The sequence below is a fragment of the Lactuca virosa genome, chromosome 4, assembly GCF_052849685.1.
Source record: "Lactuca virosa cultivar CGN04683 chromosome 4, Lactuca_virosa_CGN04683_v6, whole genome shotgun sequence".
Classification (NCBI taxonomy): domain Eukaryota; kingdom Viridiplantae; phylum Streptophyta; class Magnoliopsida; order Asterales; family Asteraceae; genus Lactuca; species Lactuca virosa.
The window spans coordinates 126,687,482-126,703,308 of NC_136429.1; the positions used below are offsets into that span (position 1 = coordinate 126,687,482).

General features: G+C 34.7%; 1 protein-coding gene across 1 annotated transcript; it reads right to left on the reverse strand.

Moving 5' to 3' along the window:
• Positions 1-404: 404 nt before the first annotated feature.
• Positions 405-941, reverse strand: LOC145104993 (uncharacterized). Its single transcript, XM_079042141.1, has one exon. It carries the CDS (start codon positions 939-941, stop codon positions 405-407), a length of 537 nt encoding a protein of 178 aa, XP_078898267.1.
• Positions 942-15,827: the final 14,886 nt, after the last annotated feature.

Below are 15,827 nucleotides of genomic sequence, written 5' to 3' on the forward strand. Positions count from 1 at the left end.
TCTTTTTTTATGTTTTCTGGTTCGGAAGACCACACTCCATTTATGATTAAGCCGTGAATTCTGTTCTTCCTTTGATTATTTTTCAACATCCCGTCGAAGAACCGGGTGTTTTCATCACCCTCACTAATCCATTTGACTTTAGCTTTTTGTTGTAAGTCAAGTTTAGCTACGTGCTCAAGTTCCCGAATTCTGACTTTACTTTCTCTCCATGTAGTAATTTCCAAGTCAGTAAGCTTACGTGTTTCAGTTGCCACGTCCAGCTCGTCTACTAATTCGCGAGTCCTTTTAAGGGCAGCACATTCTTTTTGAACTTCTACTGATCTCCATTCTTTTAAGGTGCCTTTCAGATTTTTAAGTTTCATCTGCAAGTACTTATCTGGAACTCCAAAGCCATGAAAGTTGTTTCATGCGTTGTCAAATACATTGCTGAAATCCTTGTTTAGCATCCAGGAATTAAAGAAGTGGAAAGGAGGCGGGCCAAAATCAGCAATAGATGGCTTGAGTAAGATCGGACAATGGTCTGAGTGTTCACGAGGTAATGCAGTGACAGAAGAGGAAGGTTGATTCGAAACAAAATTCTGACAAACGAGAAAACGGTCCAGTTTGCTCATTTTCAAACCTTCATCCCTGAGATATGTAAATTTTCTTCCACCAAGGTTGTATTCGTGTAGACCCGCTTCGGCTATGAAATTATTAAAATCATAAGCAATGTAATGACAAAAACCATAATTGAATCTTTCATTGGCACACCTCACGACGTTAAAATCACCAAAGAACACCCATGTCCCATCTAAACTTCTTTTAAGCTCAATCAACTCCTTCCAAAGATTTACAAGAATTGTGATGCCAGAAACACCCACCCAGTGTCCGTGAGTAGCAATGTAATATCTAGAGGATAAAGTATGTACTTTACGAAATACAGATGTATCCCATATGTTCATGACACCAACTGAACTTCTGTTGGGTTAACGAAGTCACAATCAAAATTTAAAGATCCCCAACATCCAAATAAGTCAGTTTTGTTATAATCTGCTACATTGATTCTGGATATGTTGTCCATGTTCTTATACCACATGTCTGAATGCTTATCATGTTTATTTTTTTCAAATTGCGGGAAAATTTAACTTTCTTTCTTAAAATATAATATTCTTTTTTCCGCTTTTATACAGATTTACATGTAAGGATAAATATGACATACATAGGTGTATAAAATATAACATCTAAATATCATAGGTGTATAAAATATAATATTAATTAATGTAAGGATAAATATGACATACATGAAAGGAAATTAAAAGGTTTGTGGATAATAAATTTTAGAAAAATATTATTTTCCAATAGTATAAAGTTTTTTCAAAAGCTTTATTAAAAAAAATCGCCTTAAAAAGGTAAGATGGTCTTTACTTAATATTATAAATTTCTCCACTAAAAAAAAGAAAAATCATTTATATACACTTCATTTAAATCATATTAGTTAATTTATATTTTATATATATACACGAAGGAAGGGAGAGAATATTGCGGTTTAGTGCAGTTACTGGCCAAATTGAACCTCAAATCGCAAATGTGATTATTACATTTTTGAAACCGAATGGTATAGTTATTTTGTAGTGCGTTATGCGTATTTTTATGTGGGTTTTGAAACCGAATGGTATAGTTATTTTGTAGTGCGTTATGCGTATTTTTATGTGGGTTGGTTTTACGTGGTGCGGTTTTAACGGCATAGATTTGATACTTTTACAGTTTTAAAAGTTCAAAAACTATCAGTTATTTCTATTTGGAAAAAAGATTAAACTCATTCGATCCAAAATCAAACCAACTCTGGCCAAACTCATACCAAAAAGGACCAACTCAATCAAAAATCCGATCAAAATTGATCAAAATGGTCTAACTACAAAAATCATTGGATCACTAAAACCCGACGGTTCAATGGAACCTGCAAGTTCGGCATAGAACTGAATTCTTTGTGCTACGGCAATACTAGGCGTGGGCCTTATGTATAAGAGTCTTTTGCCTTTCCTTTTTGTTTCCATCGGGAGATCGTGGGATAGCCACCCAATTTCCTTTTCTTTTCCTTGCTCCTTTACACATATCATACACATTGCATATATGATATTTAATATATATATATATATATATATATATATATATATATATATATATATATATATATATATATATATATATATATATATGGGAGCGTTCAATTAAGAACATTTCTTATCGCGAGAACATTTGAGAACAAATTTGAAAACACAACTTTTTTAATTAAAATTATAAAATAATATTAATATAAATCAAAAAATAATTACAAACAATTGAAAAACTCACTAACTAACACCACTCACCACCCAACCAACACCACCCATCACCACCACGTGCCACCACCACCCATCACTAACCACCACCACCAACTACCACCCATCACTACCCACCACCACCCACTACCACCACCAACCACCACCCGCCACCACCATCACCACCCACCACCCAACCACCACCACCTGCCACCACCACCCACCTCCACCACCCATCACCACCGCCGGCCACCACCACCAACAACCACTACTTACCACCCATCACCACCACCCGCCACCACCACCCACCACCCATCACCACTACACGCCACCACCACCCATCACTAACCGCCACCACCAACCACCCATCACTACCCACCCACCACCACCACTACCACCAACCACCTCCTCCACCACCATCACCACCCACCGCCATCACCACCTAACCACCACCACCCGCCACCACCACCACCCATGACCACCGCCCGCCACCGCCACCAACAACCACTACCTACCGCCCATCACTACCACCCGACACCACCACCACCCGGCACCACCCACCACCACCAACCACTACCCACCACCCACCCACCACAACCACCACCACCACCACCATCAACCACCACCCGCCACCACCACCCATCACTACCCACCACCACTCATCACTACCCACCACCCACCACCACCCGCCACCATCACCCATCACTACCCACCACCTGCCACCACATCACCACCAACCACCACCCACCTCCCATCACTACCCACCACCCACCACCACCACCACCAACCACCACCCGCCACCACCATCACCACCCAACCACCACCACCTGCCACCTGCCACCACCACCCACCTCCACCATCCATCACCACCGCATGCCACCACCACCCACAACCACTACCTACCACCCATCACCACCACTACCCACCACCACCACCCATCACTAACCACCACCACCACCAACCACCACCCACCACCCATTACTACCCACCACCACCACCACCTACCACCACCCGCCACCACCATTACCACCCACCACCATCACCACCCAACCACCACCACCCGCCACCACCACCCATCACTACCCACCACCCATCACCACTCACCACCACCCGCCACCCCCACCATAACCACCACCCACCACCACCACCCATCACTACCCACCACCACCACCAACCACCACCCACCATCCATCACTATCCACCACCCACTACCACCCACCACCACCACTACCCAGCACCCACCCACCATAACCATCACCACCACCAACCACCACCACCCCCACCTATAAAGATTTGTTATTCTGTTTTTGATTCATTAGGTTTTCTCTTGTATATAATCACATGTGATTATATGTATCGAATCATATATGATTTATATGTTATTAAATACATATAATCACATGTGATTAAATACACGTGAAAAACTAGTGAATCGAGAATGCAAAAATGAATATTGTCCACGTAAATCATATGTGATTAGATACATATAACTACATGTGATTATATGTATTTAATAAAATATTATTTACGTGGGCCGTATTTATTTTCATGTTTTTGATTTAATAATTGGCATCGTGTATTAAATCACATGTGATTATATGTATTTAATCACATATGATTTATATGGACAATATTTTTTTTCACGTCTTGATTTAATAGTTGTTCTTGTGTATTTAATCACATGTGATTATATATATATATATATATATATATATATCTAATCATATATGATTCGTATGGAAAATATTTATTCTTGGGTCGATTCAATAATTGTTCTAATATATTTAATCACATGTGATTATATGTATTTAATCACATATGATTTATGTGGACGATATTCATTATTTCTTTCTCAATTCAATAGTTGTACTCATGTACTTAATCACATGTGATTATATGTATCAAATCACATATGATTTATATTGATAATATTCATGAGTCAATATTTTTTCTTATGTATTTAATCATATGTGATTGTATGTATTAATCACATATGATTAATGTATAAAAAGAAAAATTATTTAATCAAAAACGCGAAAATGAATCTTGTGTACAGAAATCATATGTGACTAAATGTACAAGAACACCTATTGAACAAGAATGTGAAAATGAATATTGTCCATATAAATCATATCTAATTAGATACATATAATCTCATATAATTAAACACACAAGAACAACAACAGAATCGAGAACGCGAAAATAAATATTTTCCACATAAATTCTATGTGATTAGATACATATAATCACAAGTGATTATATGCATTTAATCACATATGATATATGTGGACAATATTTATCTTTGTGTTCTCGATTCAATAATTGTTCTTGTGTATATAATCATCTGTGATTATATGTATCTAATCACATATGATTTATATAGACATCATTATTTTTTGTCCGTATAAATCATATGTGATTAGATATATATAATCACATATGATTATATGTATTTAATCACATATGATTACAGTGGAAAAAAAACAATTATTGAATCGAGAATGTGGCAATGAATCTAATCTACATAAATCATATATGATTGGATACATATAATCACAGTTTTTCGACTGAATAATTGCTTTTGTGTGATTAATCACATGTGATTATATGTATATAATCATATATGATTTGACGTGGACAAGATGCATTTTTTCCTTCTCGATTCAATAGTTGTGCTCATGTACTTAATCACATATGATTATACCTATAATCACATTTGATAAAATACATGAGAACAACTATAGAATCGACAAAGCAAAAATGAATTATGTCCACATAAATCATATGTGATTGGATTCATATAATCACATGTGATTATATGTATTTATTCATATGTGATTAGATTCATATAATCACAAAGCAAAAATGAATTACCTCCACCACCCACACCCACCCACCACCCGTCACTATCACCACCACTTGCAACCACCCACCCACCTACCACCACCCATCACCACACACCACCACCACCAATCACCACCACCCCGCCTCCACCACCCGCCGCCACCACCCCCACCCCCACCTACAAAGATTTGTTATTGTGTTTTTGATTCATTAGGTTTTCTCTTGTATATAATCACATGTGATTATATGTATCGAGTCACATGTGATTATATATATCAAATCATATATGATTTATATGTTATTAAATACATATAATCACATGTGATTAAATACACGTGAAAAACTAGTGAATCGAGAATGCAAAAATGATTATTGTCCACGTAAAACATATGTGATTAGATACATATAACTACATGTGCTTATATGTATTTAATAAAATATTATTTACGTGGGCCGTATTTATTTTCGTGTTTTCAATTTAATAATTGGCATCGTGTATTAAATCACATGTGATTATATGTATTTAATCACATATGATTTACATGGACAATATTTGTTTTTACGAGTTGATTCAATAGTTGTTCTTGTGTATTTAATCACATGTGATTATATATATTTAATCACATATGATTCGTACGGAAAATATTTATTCTTCCGTCGATTCAATAATTATTCTAATATATTTAATCACATGTGATTATATGTATTTAATCACATATGATTTATGTGGACAAGATTTATGTGATTATATGTACCCACCACCATTACCAACACACAACACTACCACCAACAACCACCCATCAATATCACCACCATCCATCACCACCACCCACCTCCACCACCCATTACCACTGCTCGTCACCACGACCACCACCCATCACCCACCAAAACCACTACCACTACCACTTGCTGCCACAACCCACCACCATCACCTATCACCACCACCCATTACCTATAGCCACTAACATTGTATGTGATTGAATACATATAATGGCATAAATCATGTGTGATTATATGTACTTTTTTATATGTGATTAAATACATATAATCACATGTGATTATATGTATCTAATCATATATGATTATTTGTATCTAATCACATATAATTTAATCGCATGTGATTATATGTATTCAATCATATGTGATTTATTTGGAAAATATTTGTTTTTAACGAATCTTGTTTATATAAATAATATGTGATTAAATATATATAATCACATGTGATTATATGTATAATAACATGTAATTATATCTATTTAATCACATATGATTTATGTGGATAATATTTATTACTCATTTTCGATTCAGTAGTTGGTCTCGTGTATCTAATCGTATGTGATTATATGTATTTAATCTCATATCATTTGTATGGAAAATATTTGTTTCCGTGTTTTTGATTCAATAATTGTTCCCGTATATATAATCATATGTGATTATATATGTATGTAATCACATATAATCTATAGACAAAAATTGTTTATGATTAAATACATTCACATATGAATAAATACAAGAGAAAAATTATTGAATCAAAAAAGCAAAAATGATTATTGTCCAAATAAATCATATGTGATTAGATACATATAATCACATGTGATTACATGTATTTAATCACATATGATTAAATTTGACAAAGAACAATTATTGAATCGTGAACGTGACAATGAATCTTCTCCACAAAAATCGTATGTGATTTGATACATATAATCACATGTGATTATATGTACAATCACATGTGATTATATGTATTTAATCACATATGATTATATGTGATTAAATACATATAATCTAATCACTTGTGATTAAATAATGAGAACAACTATTGAATCGAGAAAGCAAAAACGAACAATGTCCTCATAAATCATATGTGATTAGATACATATAATCACATGTGATTAAATGTATTTAATCACATATGATTTATATGTACAATATTCACATATGGTTAACGTTGTAAAAGAACAATTATTGAATCAAGAATACAAAAATAAATCATGTCTACATAAATCATACGTGATTAGATACATATAATCACATGTGTATTTAGTCACATGTGGTTATATGTATTTAATCACATGTGATTTATGTGGACAGGATTCGTTTTCGCGTTCTTGATTCAATAGCTGTTCTCGTGTATTTAATCACAAGTGATTAAATGTATTTAATCAAATACGAATAAAATGGAAAAAAAATAATTATTGAATTGAGAACGTGAAAATGAATCTTTTCCACATAAATCATATGTGATTAGATACATATGATTAAATACACTAGAATAACAAAAAAAAGTATATTATTCACATAAATAACATGTGATTAGACATATATAATCACATTTGATTATATGTTTAAATCACATATGATTTATGTGAACAACATGCATTTTCGCGTTGGTGATTCGTTAGTTGTTCTCTTATAATTAATCATATGTGATTATATGTATGATGTATCTAATAACATATGATTTATATTGACAAGATTCATTTTCACATTTTCTCTTCAACAAAATTTTTTATGTTTTTAATCACATGTGATTTATGTGGGCAATATTTATTTTTGCGTCCATTAAATAATTTTCTCATGTATTTAATCATACATGATTAATGTGGACAAGATTCGTTTTTGTTCATATAAATCATATGTGATTAAATACATATAAGCACATGTGATTATACAAAAAAAAACTATTGAATCGAGAAAGTGAGAATGAATTTTGTCCACATAAACCTTTTGTGATTAGATATGTATAATTACATGTGATTATATGTATTTAATCACATATGATTTATGTGGACAATATTTATTACTCTTTTTCCATTCAATAGTTGGTCTCGTGTATTTAATCACATGTGATTATATGTATTTAATCACATATGATTTATATGGACAATATTCATTTCCACGTTTTCGACTCAATATTTAGTCTCATGTATTTAATCACATGTGATTATATGTATTTAATCACATATGATTTATATAGAAAAAAAAATATTTCCGTGTTCTTGATTCAATAATTGTTCTCATGTATATAATCACGTATGATTAAATTTATCTAATCACATAGGATTTATATGGACAAAATTCACTTTCGAGTTTTAGATTTAATAATTTTTTCACGTATTTAATCACATGTGATTAGATGTATTTAATCGCATATGATTAGTTTGGATAATGATTTGCTTTTGTGTTCTTGGTTTAATATTTGTTATCATGTATATAATCACATGTGATTGTATGTATCTAATCACATATGATTTATATAGACAATATTCATTTTTTCCAAATAAAATCATATGTGATTAGAATCATATAATCACATCTGATTAAATGTATTTAATCACGTATGATTAATGTGGAAAAAAAACAATTATTGAATCGAGAACGTGAAAATGAATCTTAGCCACATAAATCATATGTCATTAGATACACATAACCACATGTTATTTTATGTATCTAATCACATATGATTTATGTGGACAATAATCATTTTCACGATCTCGATTCAATAGTTGTTATCATGTACTTAATCACATGTGATTACACATATTTAATGTAACTCACCTCCTTAATAGGAGAGTTAATGTAACTCAGCTCCTTGAACTTGAAAATCAGCTAGCATGAACAAGATGGATCATTTTCTTTTCGAGAACCTACACAACAATTATAACATTATTTATCTTGTGCTTTGGTTTACTACTTTTATAAAACTTATGTATATATTTTCTTATTTTCTCTTTGATTGTAGTGCGCTTTTGGGGATCTGTTTTCTTACCTTTCAACGCATTCTTAAATTTCGATAAAATAATATTAGTAAAGTTCCCCCTTTTATCTTTTTCAGAAATATAAAGATCTTATTCTAATGATTTTTGGTTGATTTTATATTAAATTTACAAGTTAGTAACTTTAGGTTGTCACTTTCTGGACCACTCAACACTCTTGGAATAAATTGTACCAATCTACTAAGAATTACATCAGTACCTTTATATGTGGGAAACTAAACATCCATATCTAATTATAGGATTTGGAATTTTAGCATTTGGAGTTCTAATGAATTTATTATGATTTTTTCAAGACAATGCATGAAATCTGTGACAGCATGGACCAGCCTGAGAAGATTGCCAATTTTACCCCTCAAGGGTTTGGGATTTCGAAATGTGATTCAAAGTTTGAAGAGACTAGACAAACTAAGATTTCCAGAAAACTAAGTCTCATGATTTTTATATGTTCTTATTGACCTGCACGAATTTTAGAAGTTGGAGGACAGATTTGGGAAAATTGATCATAATAGCTTTTAAATCACTTTTGGTGTTCTATTAAGGACTTAATGGTTAAGCCTTAAGTTTATCACTTTTTATATGATTGTTGGTTAGTTATTAGGCTATTAAGATATGAAATTCAATTTAACCTAAGGGCCTTAATGCTTGTCTTAATGAGGGTTCAAAGTTAAGGATTTTCACATAAAATGCTACTTTTTCATTGAGGCATTTCATCGAACACTTGGTGTTCATAAAAAATCTATACAAATATCAACTTTACTAGCTATTGTGATTGTGTGTGTAATTATTAAGATAAGAGTGACCACCTGCAACATTGATAAACTCTACAAATATCAACTTTACTAGCCGAAAAGTTCACAAATCCATTCTGATGTATTATGTGTAGATAATATATTTTGTGGTATGACACTATCAATTACTGAAGCTGTGAAAGAGAACTCGTAATCAATCCAAATAGTTGATAATTACCCTCACATAGGCCTGTCTAATTATTAGAACTTAAATGAATTAAACCCTAGAATCCACTAGTTGACCATCGTCATGTGGAGATGGAAACGACAAATCGATTTAGGGCATAGAGAGAAAGAAGAAGAAATACTGTTAATATGAAGCTTTTAAGTCTCCTACCTCAGCCCCCTGAGGTCAATGGTGACCACCACGGTATACGATTAAAACAGGACCTCAAGCGACTCTGCAACTTGGACCTCTTTCATGAACCACCCGACGATATTTTCCAATACGACACCATCGTTGGCGGCGAAGAATGTGAGGACGTGAGTGACGAACAGATCTACGGTTGTGTGGATTTCATCTCCGGCGTCAGTTATTTGTATTTGAATGACATAATATGGTGGGGGAAGTTAGGTGGGTAATTTGTATTTGAATAACAAACACGCTTGTTTTTTTAACTCATAGGCTAAAAAATGTTCTCAAATGTTCTCACGGGAAAAATGTTCTCATTGGAACATAACTCTATATATATATATATATATATATATATATATATATATATATATATATATATATATATATATATATATATATATATATATATATAACAACGCAAAACACTTTTAATAGAAAAAAGCTATATTTTCTAAAAACAAATAAATAAATTATATTGCTAATTATATTTTCTAATAAATAAATAAATGAATTATAGTGCTAATTATATTTTCTAATAAATAAATAAATGAATTATATTGCTAATTTTGGTATTTAGGAAAAAAGATTACGTCAATTCTATACACACATCCAGCAAACATAAAACTGACCGATAAGTTGGGTGATCCAAGCTTTCGGTTTGTGTTTTGGGAGTCCAATGGTATAATGGTAAAAGTGATGCTTCGGACCTTTTTTGAATTAAGGATTCAAGTTCGGAAGGTTTTAAGTCGAAGGAGATTAGATGGAATTGTAGGGTTTTTCATTACCTTTCTAAGCATTTAAAGATCGCCGAAATCGAAGTTGGGACGCATAAGTTATGGCCTTCGGAAGTTAGATTGGGAAATGAGTTTTGGCCTGTATGTTGGGCGTATAAGGTATGTACATTGGGCGTACTTGGCTTAATTGATCGCGGTGTTTCTCCCTTTTACGATGGGCGTAACTGGAGTACGCTGGGTGTACGCGAGGCAGGGTCAAACCCTAATTTCTGGGTCTTGGACCCTATTTAAAGACCTTAACTTATTGGAAATCCTTCTTATCTTCAGCATCCATCCTCTAAAGCAGTTCCCTCGAAAACCTAGCCCCATTTGTGAGATTGTTGAGCCCTTTGAGTGATTTGGAGTGTTCTTGGTGCATCTTGGAGAAGAAAGAGCTCATAGAAGAAGTGTTGGTTGTCTTGGAGCTTGTAGATCCAGACTTTGTTCACATTGATCTTTCTTCTAAAGGTATAAAGCTTTTATCGTGATGGTTCTTTTATGTAGATCTAGTTTTAGGATATGTTATAGGCATGTTTTATTCCCATGGATTGGATCTTGTGAGTAGAAGTTATTTCATAACCTTTACCCTCATTTTTAGTCATTTTTAAGGTCATTAAGTCATAAAAATTGAATCGTGATGGTTATGGTACAACCATGCATGAGTTATTGGTCATTAAGTGTTAATAAGAAGCTAGGGTTTGGTTTGGGGCTTCATTAATCCATCCAAAAGCTTAAAGTTGTCGACTTTACTAGTTAAGACCTTTCCAAGACTTAGATCTGAGTGTTTGACGTTGTATCTTAAAGGATTAAGTGCTTAAGATGAGTCTTGAGATCCCTGTGTTTACACCCTGTGCAAATTGGAGTACGCAACGTGTACGACTTCTTGGCCCCATTTTTCCTTTTTTGTGATTGCCGAGTACGCGGTGCGTAATTAGGTGGTAGGCATGGCGTGCTCACCAGAGGTCCATTTGGGCCATTTTTGGGCCTTAGGTCCTATTTGGTTTGGGTCATGGTTAGATGGGTCAAGTATGGGAAGGGTACAATAGTCTTTTACTCCTAGCATGATAGAATATGATTGGACCTTTGATTATGGGTTATTACCCTAATAATTGACTAAGGGTAATTTTTGGATATGTTCAGTGCGAAGAGCCCTATAGCAGCAGCACTTGAGTGAATCGGTTATCTTCGTATTGAGGTGAGTATCCTCATTGTACCTATGGGTCGCATGCACCAATGTCAGCCCACTGGGTTATGTTGTATGATAGTAGTGGTGCTTATGACACTTTCTGATATGCTTGTATGTGCTCTATGTCTTTGTGACTCTTGTTTGTATAACTGTATACTTAGCTGTAGGGGTGAAATAGACCTGTACCGGTTGAAAGATATCGAAGGAGTCAGAAATGACTCACTAGTCGGAAGAGACTTAGCGAGTCGGAAGGGACTCAGAGAGTCGGAATGGAGTCAGGTCGAAACAAACCCGTTACATCTTTAGGCTGATATGTATGAACGACTTGCATGTTTGATGTGTATGTATGGTATGTGGTATTTTGGGGAACTCACTAAGCTTTGTGCTTACGGTTTAAGTTTATGTTTCAGGTACCTCCGGTTCAAAAAGGAAGGGCCCGTCCTGATCGCAGTGCATTGTTAGGTGCATTTTATGCACTATTGAAGCATATTTAATTCACTCTTTTGCATTTCAATTTAGTAATTATCCATGCAATTTACTTGTTTTTGGGACAAAACTTGGCACACTTTATTTCCACACTTTTATGCCATTTCAGGTGGTTCTGGAGGTTGGAGATGAATTGGGATGGTGGAAAAAGACCGGGAGCAAAGATGTGGATTTTTCGGAGAAGAATTGAAGAAAATAAGAATTTGTCACATAAGAGTTTACACGGGTCGTGTCCCTCTTTGACACGGGATGTTTTAATCGGTTTATCAACACCTAGTGGCTGCGAATGAGAAAACTCCTTAACTTTTTGAATGACATGGGGCCGTATCATTCCTCTACAATTTGACACGGGGCCGTGTCTGTTGTATAACTTCCAGGACATTTTTCTTTTATGAACGAATTTTGGGATTTTAAACCATCATACAGGCTCATATTCATTCCAGGACATCAAGGACGACTCTTAGAAGAAGATTTTAGTTGGTAGCTTGAAGAGATCATTTGGAAACACTTTAATTTGCATTTCGTAAGTTAATTTAGAGATCAAAACTTGTTGAATTTTTAGTTTGATTAGACATGTGTGGTTGATTTCTCAATCATTTCTGATTCTAGATTCTTAAGTGTTTGTTGTTAGGTTGTAATTTGCACTTGACTTTATGTTTATCATCTAGTAATCTTTGATTTGATCTTAATTATGTGTTTGATTAGTTCTCTTTTCACTTGATCAATGAATTAGGGTTCTTATCAATCTAGTTAATCAAATTGTGAAATTTGTATATGTTTTATGATTTGATGTTAGTAATATGCACTTGATTGGTTGTAATTAGACCAAAATTAGTGTAATCAAAGATTAAATGTTCATATTCCCAAGCTTATGAGGAATGTTGAACATTGTTGGTAATTATTGCAAGAACTTAATGTCATTTAATGATTTGATGCAAGAGCTTATTTGAATTGAATCAATTAAATGAAGTTTTATTTGAAGAACTTGTTTTGAATAAAATACTTTTGTTAACTTGGATATTAGAGTTTATTAATATCTAAATTATCAACCTAGATTGAACATGATTCATAATCATATTACATCTTACAACACAATAGATGTATAGGAATCAGAATCGGAAATGTATTTCTTTTATTGAATTTTATTATTAATCTTGTTTGTTTATGAAGTTTAATTTGAATTCAAACATAACCCCCATCTAAACATTGATTGTATAATGAGTGAAAATATGGCTAAATAATATGTCCCGTATTCCTGTGGACCGACCCTGCTTACTCTATACTATCTTTAGTGTAAGTAGTAGCAGTGATTTGCATTTATTATTATTATTTTATCCCATTATTTGTTGGTTTGACAACCAAACATGCATCCACCTGTGTTCCTGCATTTTTATGCTTTTGGGATTGTACTATGATAACTACTTTCACCTTGAAATACTTCTTGATGGTTTGATATGAATACTTCATTACTAGCCACCCTGTAACACTCAAAATTTTGAGGAACAATTTTGGAATGAATCACCTTTTAAGGATTCGACACGGCGTGTTGGAGGCACCAACACGGCGTGTCCAAATACGAGGAAACGCGGATTTTATCAAGGACAACACGACATGTTGCCTCCTGGAACACGATGTGTTGAAGGATGGTAATGAAACCCTAATTTTCTGGGTTTTGCTCCCTATTTAAAGGAAAGTGGAGGCTAGGGTTTGTTCACCCTCAGCCCCCATCAGCCCCTCAAACCTTGAGAGAAACCCTAATCTTCTTTCCCTCCCATTTTAAAGCTATTTTGGAATTTTTGAGGAGGAATGTGGAAAAAGGAAGTAAAGATCCAGCAAGCAAGTCACATCCTTCAATTTGGCCTCTTCTGGACCTTTGTAACTGCCCAAGATCCGATTTTTATTATTCAAAGTTGCTAGATCTTGAGTTTTATCCCTTTTTTCTTCTTGTTCTTGGATGTTGGAATGGATAGATCTCATAAAGTTTGCAATTTTATGAATCTCCAAGTCAAGGTGACCTAGTAGTGTGTGACAACCGTCAAATTCAAGTCAAGGTCAACAAGTCAAACCGGTCAAACTTAATATGTACATTTATATGTCAAAAATTCAAGTGTCTTGAAGAATCTAAGTGTTAACAATGTAAAACCCCTAAAAAGGGAGTTAAACGCATCAAAACACGACTAAGGACCCTTTCGGGGACTTAAAATGATCATAAACGAAGCATAACGGGGTTCACGAACCTTGCATTACGAGATTATACGATAATAATGACTAAGGTTACACCTCTCCCGAATCTCTCCAAGTGTGTGAAATCTCTCCCAAATCTCTCCAAGTATGTGAAACCTCTCCCAAATCTCTCCAAGTATGTGAAATCTCTCCCAAATCTCTCCAAGTATGTGGAATCTCTCCAAGTGTGTGAAATCTCTCCCAAATCTCTCCAAGTATGTGAAATCTCTCCAAGTATGTGAAATCTCTCCCAAATCTCTCCAAGTATGTGAAATCTCTCACAAATCTCTCCAAGTATGTGAAATCTCTCCCAAATCTCTCTCAAGATCTCTCTCAACTTTTTATAGTCATCCTGACCCTTAACTTGGTCAAAAATCACGCAAAACAGAAAGATTTCTCGAAAAATAGCCATATAGGACCGAAACCCCTCTTAGGAACCGAACCTCTTAGGGCCGAACCCTTCTAATAGGACCGAACCCTCTCGGAGCCGAACATGTCAGAAGCGAAGCACCCTTCTCGGACCGAAGCACAGCAGACCGAACCGAGACCCTTCGGTCCCTCCCCCTCGCACCTTCGGTCCCTTCTCCTCCTCTCGGTTCCTTCTTTCCCTTCTCTCGGTTCTCACTCTCTTAGAGCCGAACCTCGCAGGTTCGGTCCATATTGCCCGGTTTTCGACCACTTTCGCTTCCTAAACCCGTTTTTGACGGGATTTTTTCACCAAATTCATATTTTTATCATTTTTAACCCCCAGAACTCATATTTTAATTATTTTCAAGGATTTTTAATTAAAAATCACTATTTTATAATAAGAAGAGTATTCTACCCCACAAGTGGGTCAAGTGTGCCCACTTGCCTCCTATGTGTCACCTTCTCATTGATCCAACCTTATCCACATCACACAAACCAAGACAAACATCCCTTCACCCTAGCCACTTGCTCCAGCAACCCTCCATATAAGGAAATGTCTTGGATTTCCTTGATCATTTGCTTCACCATCAAACACTTATACACTTCTTAAACCATCAAGAGGGCCTCTTTTCTCTCAACTTTCAGCCACACTTTTGATGTGTTCTTGAGTCATTTATTCACTTATTGG